We start from the raw sequence: 9,609 nt of genomic DNA on the forward strand, positions 1-9,609 counted from the left end.
CTGTTTCTTCTTGCTTCTTGAACATCTGGTGCATGTACTCTAGGAACCTTATTTGCCTACCCATGTTTGATCTCGCTGACATATGTAGATGTTGAGATGTTCAGTGGCTGCTCCCTGGGTGGCAGGGGCTCCTTGGGTTGTGGTTGCTGCTCAGACGGTTGCGGTAGCAGCTGCTTTCCAGTTGGCAGCAGCTCCTCTGGTGGGTGTTGTTCACAGCTGTGTTGGCTCTTCTGGCTGGTGGGGGGAGGCTTCACGTACAGCTGCTGTTCCACAGACAGAGGGTGTGGTGATCAGGAGGCTGTGGTGATCAGGAGGCTGCAGTGATCAGGGGGCTGCTGTTGCTTGGATCTGCGGTCTGGGAAACGCTCCTCTCTTACCAGCACTGCATGATCTGGGAAACGCTCCTCTCTTATGGGCACTGCATGGTCTGGTCAGTTCCTCAGGATGCCCCTTTTAGTCTCAGTTCTCCGCAATCACAAAATCCAAATCTCAAATCTCCTGGCGCCAGCAAACCCGCGGAACTCCTTACCCCGGTCAGGGTCTGTGTCTGTCCCAAGAGACGTGGCTGTCTGCCATGCGGTCTCCCTCCGACCCTCTCCACTGTGGGATCTTTGTAATAAACTCTTTTTTTTTTTTTTTAATATATTTTATTGATTTTTTACAGAGAGGAAGGGAGAGAGATAGAGAGTTAGAAACATCGATGAAAGAGAGACATCGATCAGCTGCCTCCTGCACATCTCCTACTGGGGATGTGCCCGCAACCCAGGTACATGCCCTTGACCGGAATCGAACCCGGGACCCTTCAGTCCGCAGGCCGATGCTCTATCCACTGAGCCAAACCGGTTTTGGCTGTAATAAACTCTTGATCACAGTACTTCCAAAAAGGTGCTCTACAATTTTTTAAACTTGCAACATGCTCGAGTTAGCCACAGGAATTATATTTACATTTTAAGCATATTATTTTAAAAAGGCAACAATCTGCCCTTGCCAGTTTGGCTCAGTGGACAGAGCGTCAGCCCTCAGACTGAAGGGTCCTCAGCTGGATTCCAATCAAGGGCACTTACCTCAGTTGCAAGCTCAATTCCGTGCGGGAAGCAACCAGTCGATGTGTCTTTCTCACATCGATGTTTCTCTCTCTTTGGCTCTACCTCTCCCTTACACTCTCTTTAAAAATCAATGGGAAAATATCCTTGGGTGAGGATTAAAATTTTTTTTTTAAAAAAAATAAAAGGCAACAATCTGACTGAAAAATCTACTAAAAATAAAATCATTAAGCAATTTACCTTTTAATATTAAACCACCTTATCTACATTCCCAAACACTTAATCGTAATATTTTATGAGATCTATTAACGGACAGATACCAGTAATGAAAATAACAAAGGACTAGACAACAGAAAACTGTATTCTAATTTTGCCTCTAGCCTTAACTAGCTATAATATTGTGGACAAATGACTAATCTCTCTGGAACTTAATATCCTCATTTGTAAAATGATGAACTATAATATCCCTTGCTCTATACTAGCTTAAAATTCTCTAGTTGTGCCCCTGATCAGAGAAAGGGGCACACAATTCCCAGCCTGATCCCTTGTGTTTCTTAAATACTTGCAGAGGTTGATAAGAAGGGTCCCAAGCCTCCAATGGTCTGAACACACACGAATTACTAGGATACCACTACAGTCTTTACAACTCTGGAGTTAAGTGGAAGGTCAGGGTTAATTTTGATTAATTATTCACAATGTTCTTGAGTGCCATACATGGCAGTCTCCACTAGGGACCTATTTATATATATACTTCAAAGCAGCATTGGGACTCTGAGTCAGAAGCCTGGGATTTCATGCTGGCTCTACTATTTAACATGTATGTGGCCTCTGTAACCATTTGTATACCATAAGCGTCTATAGATGCAAGCAGTGGACCTTTTTAAATTAAATTCAAAATATCGTGGCAGTTAACTGGTTAATCACTCCACCTCTCATTTTCCTCTTTTGGGACAGGCAGATCAAATTTAATAAAGTATTTGACAATGCTTTCGAAAATTATAAAATCTTAAATAATTTCTGCCAATATCAAATACAAATAATCAACAAGCAGTCATCAATGTGGAAGTGCACAACACAGGATGGTGTCACAACTGTGAATCTTTTAATCCCAGACAACTCTAAATTATTCTCCCAAAAGAGTAAATATTAGACTTGTTAAGTGTTATACTTGAACAGAATGGAGTGTTGCATTACAATAAAAACATAGGTGAATAAAATATATTAATAGTTTATGAATAAATATAAAGACATGCCAATCCAATAACACATGTAATGCCAGGTACAACTAGTCACACTAAAAATAAAATGCTAAAAACTCACTCACTGTCTTCTGTGGGAAGGACCTGCAGGGAGTAAATCCACTCTATTATATCATCTTTGTTCACCACATCTAAGGAATCCAACATATCCAGCCCAGAGAGCGCAAAAAATGCAATTGTCAACCTAAAAGAAAAAAAAAAGTAAGATTCCATCTTTACTAAGGAACCACTGAAGTCTTCCTGATTCAAAAACATAATAAATTCATTCTAATTTTCCAATAATTTAAACAAACCTCCCATCTTGCAAAAGTAAAACCCCTCCAATATATTCTCATAATTTAGTAATATCAATCAAACCTCTGCTTCAATTTTTAAAAAAGGGATATTGTGGGGTTAAAAACTAACCCCACTCATCTGAATTTATTGAAGCCAGTATATTGGTAATATACCGAAGGCTAAAAGTAGACTTAAAAAAGAGAATTCCCCACACTTGTTCAGTACAAATAAAGTCAAAAGCCTGGAAAAATATATAAAAATCTCAATTTTTACTAATTTGCCAAAAGTAATTATGCTTATTGCTGCTGCTTAAATCTTAAAAAATGTTAGAATAAATCAATTTTTATTCAAATTTGTTTACAAATAATGTCATCTCTTAGAAAAAACTTACAATGAATTTTGGAAAGAACACTTTAAAAAATACAAATGCATTTCAAATCCATTCTCCCAAAGAGATCATTCTTTGATGGAATGAAAAACTATAAGACAGCACTCATTCCAAGACTGTGTACTAAATCAGAAACCTAAACCTTATACTTTCATATAAAAACACTACCTTAGTGATTGCTTTTCACATAAAGAGCTTGTTATATGTTGACATTAATTTCCGACCATGCCAGAGTTCTCAAGCAGTCCTAAAACTCTGAGAGGAAGAAAATAAACAGGCCACAGGAAATAGAAAGGAATTTTGGGCTGTGGGCCTCTGGGAGAAATAATGTAGGATTTTATGTTGACCAGATGACTGCTACTTGGAGTATAGATTGCTGTGCAACCTGCCCTGTTGCAGGTATACAGAGAAGTAATCTTGTCATGTGTGTACCTAAAATCAGGCCAATGAGGTTATTTTTATTTTATTATTTCTTTGGAGGACGTTTCTCTATTCTTTCTTTTTCCTAAAATTGAACTCTGAGTATGTAGTCTGAAAAACCAAAGCAAGCCAAGTCTTCCTGCCTCTTCTACTCTGAACAATACATATAAAAGGTAATCTTACATGAATGAAAAAGTAACATTTTTGTCCCTATATGAAATCACTTCACCAGTGGAGCATAAATGATCTCAAAATTTTCAGGCTTAAAAACAAAGCTCACAATCCAAGATTTAATATCCATTTTAGTTGACTAGTAACTACTTTTCAGAAGCTAATATAAAAGAAAAACCTCAGGTAAAACAACAAACAATATACATTTGAATTTTCATAGAGCAATTATTACTAGAAAAGTAAAAATTAATTATTCTTATTTGTCAACAAAAGGAAAAAGGGAAATGAAATAATTTTGCCAAAATGGCGGGTCAGAAAATAAGCATCTAAATGCTAGGTCCAATATTAGCCTTCTTTAGAGTCAACTGTTTTATCTCTATCAGTAAAATGGAACGAACACAGAACACCTGAATCATTGGTTTACTACCATATCCCCACACATAGGCACTCAATAAATGTCTGTGGAATTGAACTGCAGTACTGGATAAGAATAACGTTTTTGTCAACACACTGTTTTATCTTAAAACTCTAGTATCAGCAGAAATTTTGTGACCAATCACCTTTGCTTAAAAGATTGGAGCTTCTCCACAAGTATCTTAAAGTCAGTATGAATCATATACACCACAAAAGCTAACCTAAGAAAAGACTGTAAGTCAGGAAATAGAAAAACTGAAAACTTTTTTAAAATCACTACAAAAACTGATATGTACAGATTGTTTTTTAAAAAATATATATATTTTTATTGATTTTTAGAGAGAGAGAGAAAAGGAGAGGGAGAGAGAAACATTGGCTGCCTTGAACCAGCAATGTTTCAGTGCATGGGACGCCCAATCAACTGAGCCACACCGGCCAGGGTTGTACAGATTATCTTAAATGTATTATTAACTGAGCCATAAGAAACCAAAAATGATTTTTAAAAATTCTACTCAAGTGACAAACACGAGGCATAAAATATATGTAATTAATATCTCTTAACTAATGCAATGTACCATATTATATATCTATTATCTAATATGTAATGCCTGGTGTAGATCCTAATATTATACTAATGTTATTAAATCAAGTATTAAATTGGCTGTTTAACCAAACATTTTTTGCTGTCTTACTTATACTGTGATCAGGATTACACAATTTACTGTCAATATGCATTAGTCTATGTGGTTTTGTCTATGCTGAAATTTTAAAGGGTAAACCAAACACACCTTCATTTTGAAAATCCAACCACAGACCTATAATAACAGCTACAAAGTTCAACAATCAAATTAGGATGAAAGATTTTTTTTAATCCAAATGCTATGAATTCACATAAAATTAATCCCAATAAGATATAAATGTGTTTATCAAAATATTTCTTAACATCCTATATCATACGATTTTGGAACTCTTTTTAAAAAATTAAATTTATTGAGGTAACATTGGTTAATGATATTATATAAATGGAAATTTTAAGTATAGGCATGGGCTCTGCTAGTCAATCAATACTGATGGATACAGAAAGGCATATAAATAATGCTTTACTCTTTTTGAACAAGAATCTGTTCATCTCTCAGGGCTCAGCTTACATTATTCAATAAATATTTATTTAATGCTTCTCAGGTGCCCAAAACTGCTCAATGTCCCAATACAATGCTGTCCACTAAGATTTTCTGAGACGACGGAAAGAGAAGCAAAAGCCATTACCAATGTGGTGACTGAGCATTTGAACTATAGTGGCTACTGTAAACAGAATGGAATTTTAAATTTAATTAATTTAAATTTAAATAGTCAAAGGTGGCTAATGGCCAGCATATTGGACAGGGCACCCCTAGTGTTAAATAAACAAGATAGACAAAGACCCTACCTTCATGAAGTTTACAATCCAGTATGAAAAAAATGTATTAAACAAATAAGCCAATAAATGTATAATTTCGGGTGGTGGCTGGAAGTGGAGTCTTTTGGAAAGGGTGATTAGAGAAGGCATCTCTAAAGAAATCTGGATTAGGTACTGCCCTTCCGATAAGCTCCCATGAATCCTACCTACACTAATAGCACTGAACTCTATTGAAACTGCTTGCTTATCTTGGTCAGCTGTATTCCAGCACCTAACATACTAATAAATGTTTCCTGAACAGTATGCAGAAATAATCTATAAAACTTACAAAACCGACCCAGTCAGACACTGTTCAAAATACATCAAAGACCCAGAATTCAGAAAATGTGGAGAGAGATCAGAGCAAAAACCACCTGCTCTTCCCATGCAGTCTCACGCAGCTTTGGAGCCTCACCTCAAACAGCAATGCAGAGCAGACTCCTCCTCCCGTCCTTCCCGTCCCCAGACTTTTCCTCTGAATGACTAATTCACAGTTTCTCAGCCTCTGCCAGATCACACTCTCACTGCAAATACACTTTCCCAGGCTGCTTCAAGCAGCCCTGCACCTCCTTCGCCAACCTTCTCTATCACTAGATTTCCAGTTCCTGGAAAGTTCATTTCTACTCAAACCTCAGAGGATCTCTGCTGCTCCTATACATCAAACGCAAGACAGTCATTCGGTTACGAGTTAATGCGTCCAATACATGGTAAAGGATGGAAACAGACTTGTAGTGATGAGCGCCCAAGAGCATATACAAATATCGAGTTATAATGCTGAACACCTGAAATTTGTATAATGTCATTAACCAATGCTGCCTCGGTTTAAAAAAAAAAGAGCCAATGAATTGGGAAAGGGCAACACAGGAGAGGCTGTTTACCTAAAATATGATGACAAACGCTTTGTCTTTTTCCTTTTATCCTCGAAAGTGATGAGGCCGGGAAGACGGAGTGAAAAAGCTCGGAGTGGACAGGGTACATGGTCGGGAAGTGAAAAAGGCGGAAACGGGAGCCTGCCAAAGCCCTAGCGTACAGCTCCCCAAGCCCTCTCGCCGCAGCTCGGAGGGAAGAGAGTGCTCACAGGCCCAGCGCAGAGGGGCGGCGCGGGGCAGGGGCAGGGCCAGGGCCAGGTGGGCGGCGGCGCAGCCCCCTGCCGCGCCTCGTTAGCCGGCCGGCTCCGCGGCGGAAGAGCGCGGGGGCCCGGACCCCGGGCCGGCCCGGTTGACTGTGGCCTCCAGTTACCTGCTGGTCTCCAGCGAAGAATAGCGCTCCGGCAAAACCTGGAGGCAGCGCTGGAAGAACCGCACGTGCCGGTCCCGCAGAAAATCCAGCCGCTCGCCTTCGCAGTCCCCAGCCAGCTGCCCGTCCTCCGCGGCCGCCATGCTGCTGCGGAAGCGACGCCGGCCGTGACCCGGAAGCACTTGGCGAGCGGCGCGAAGGAGTCCCGAGGAGCTGAACTGGGTGGACTTACTGAAGACGCCGTCACCGGGAAGTCCGACGCCGCACCCGATCGCCGGATTTCTTCTTAGGAAGAGCACGACCCACCTTTCCTACTCTAAACCCCAAAGCTTCCGCAACACCTCGCCAGCCTCAAGTTCGGCCCACAAATCTCTCTCGTACTCTTACCCTCCTTCGGCCTTTGGGAGGAAGCGCAATGTCCATAGTTTCAATTGCGCGCTGAGAACATCAGGCCCCAAAGGTCACGAGGCGGGTGTATATGAAAACAGGAACGACTCAATATAAATGTTCCAACAGACTCATGGGGGGGCACAGTTTTAAGCTGAAAGGATACGTTACTAAACCTACAATTCAATCTGTGGATATAAATAAATGTTTAGTGAATGATTACTGACACTACAAAAGTTGAGTCGTTCCCAGTTCTCGAGAATATCAGAAATCACGTTTAAATATATCTAAATGCAATATGCATGCACAACATATATTCACACAGGTGACTGCGTTTTTCTTTTACAAGTTTTAAGTTTTACTCTTTGAGTCAATGTTTTGACTTCATCACTGTTTTATCAATTTGCAACAGCAAGTAAGCTCCACCTATTCTCCAACTACCCATACACTAAAAACAAATCACATGCTACTATTTTTTCAAAAAGAGGGATTTAAGTTGCTTCAGCATTACCCTTTAAAACTTCATAACGAAATGTTGAGAGAAAAAGAAATCCACCCAAGGATCAGGCCTAAACTAGATATTTTTGTTTTGTTTTATAATCAATTGAGCTAATAGAAGTTTGGGTATAATTTTAATTAATAGCTTTGTTAGAAAATTTATTTCTTAGAGTGTATCACGTGGGCTGGAGTTATACTTATTCACCAATCCAAAGTGCCTTGTATAATTTTAGGTACTACTTACAGGTTTACAGGCTTTCCTGCGTGTCTTTAACAAATGGCTGGGTATAAGCAGAGGCTGCCCTTGGTGCTTCTCTACAACTATGGAGTCCACAGTCCTCGCCCTTCAGGCATGCCCTATCTAGAGAGTTTTCACTACAGTATTACAATCACACTCTCTCTCACTTACACACACACACACACACACACACACACACACACGTACGTCAGATGTCTGAAGATGTTCAAAGTGGAGTCCTATCACATACATTTAAGTTACTAGAATCAACTATGCACACTCAATGCTCTGAAAGACAATCCTCTTCAACCTGGCTCTTAAAAGGATTGGACAGGGTACATGGTCGGGAAGTGAAAAAGGCGGAAACTGGAGCCTGCCAAAGCCCTAGCATCCGATTCTCAGCTCAAGAATCAGCAATCTGATCCAAATCAGGAGGAAATACTTCTATGATGGGCTCATTGAAAAATAATATTATATACTTCTAGGTAAAGAAAAGGCTTTTCATGGGTGATTTTGATCATACAAGGTTTCTGACATATCCATGACAGAATCTAACTAACCCCTACAAAAAATGCTACTCAACATTAGCTAAGAAGTATAAATAGCTCAAGTCTTAAAAGTATGAGAAAGATGGAGCATCCTCGTTATAATTGAATCTTATTTAGCCATTAAGTGATGTCTAAATTATGTAGAAAGATAGAAAAATATGTGTAATGTAAAGTGCTTACAGTATAGTAAGTAACTTACTCTGACTATAGCTATTTAAAAATATGTAGGTATGCTTTTGGAAAAAGTTACCCAGGGGTGGTTGAATTGGTGCTTTATAACATTTTTGTGTGTGTTTTTTATCTAAATTTCTTATTAATATACTTTTTAAATCAGTTTAAGAAATGTTTATTTGACATCTCTTCTATGAGCTTGCAACTGAAGACACTTATGTTGTTTATTTTATGTAGTCTATATAAAGAGGCATACAACAAATTCCTCATTCACTTTTGATTCACTTAGAAGGACTGGTTGTTCAAAGAAACTTCCATACTTTCTATTATTATAAAAACAAACAAAATAAAAATAAACAAAAAACCCCCCATACAGCATTGCCCACTATGCTTACCTTAGATGCAGGAAATTGAAAGCTGCATTTGTGTGCAAAAAAAAAGCAACATGTTAGTAAGTAGCACATGAAAACCTTTACTTTTCTGTATCTTCTTAGTTGTTCAATTCTATTTTTAAATTCCCTTGTCCTATTCTATATTTTATTCTAAAATGCCTCAAATCATTTTTAAAATTCATGGAAAATGAGTACTACAAATAAAATGTGCATTCCTGATTAAGGATGTTTTTACATTAATTCTCCTATTTTGCACCAATAATTGTATAAGAATTCCGTTCCCTTTAGAAATTATATTTACTTTGAATCGTGTGAAATAAGAAAAAGTTTTGACTACTATTACTCATAGTAAATTTGAGTCATTTGACCTAAATGTATCAAGTTACATCTAAGATAAAAGTCATAAGAAATAAGTTTCCTATGTTTATTATGTATATGGTAACTTTCCTATAAGCCAGTGAGAACTAATTAAAGTTAGGAGGAGCTAAGATTTTATATGAAAAGTTGAGCCGAATTGTTACATTGTGTTTTCATGTACCAAAGTTTGTAAATTTTAAAAGTAACTATTTTGAACAAATATTTTGAGGCAAACAAGCAGAAAACTGAATCAGTCAGGAAGATATGAAAGACACAAAGATTTTATAAATGTGTGAAGTCCAGAAAGGCTAAAAAGAAAATTGGAAAAGCTAAAGGAAACCAAAAAGATTTTATCAATAATACAAATAATAGAGTA

At 38.2% G+C, this 9,609-nt stretch overlaps 1 protein-coding gene across 3 annotated transcripts in view; it reads right to left on the reverse strand.

The window, feature by feature from the left end:
* PGGT1B (protein geranylgeranyltransferase type I subunit beta) overlaps positions 1-9,439 on the reverse strand; it is a 46,112-nt gene extending 36,673 nt beyond the window's left edge. The window contains exons 1-2 of one of the 3 annotated variants that reach the window (XM_070412484.1): positions 8,880-9,439; positions 2,368-2,486 (exon numbers count right to left, since the gene is read on the reverse strand). In XM_070412484.1, coding sequence (XP_070268585.1) covers positions 2,368-2,449 — 82 coding nt within the window. In that variant the 5' untranslated portion in view covers positions 2,450-2,486; positions 8,880-9,439. Of the gene's footprint in view, positions 1-2,367; positions 2,487-6,284; positions 6,461-6,645; positions 6,797-8,879 lie in introns of those variants that run through there. The other 2 variants (XM_070412482.1, XM_070412483.1) reach the window with 2 other exon arrangements.
* Positions 9,440-9,609: the final 170 nt, after the last annotated feature.

Source organism: Myotis yumanensis, unplaced genomic scaffold (assembly GCF_028538775.1).
Source record: "Myotis yumanensis isolate MYYU_CA2020_CCGP unplaced genomic scaffold, mMyoYum1.0.hap1 SCAF_4, whole genome shotgun sequence".
Taxonomy (NCBI): domain Eukaryota; kingdom Metazoa; phylum Chordata; class Mammalia; order Chiroptera; family Vespertilionidae; genus Myotis; species Myotis yumanensis.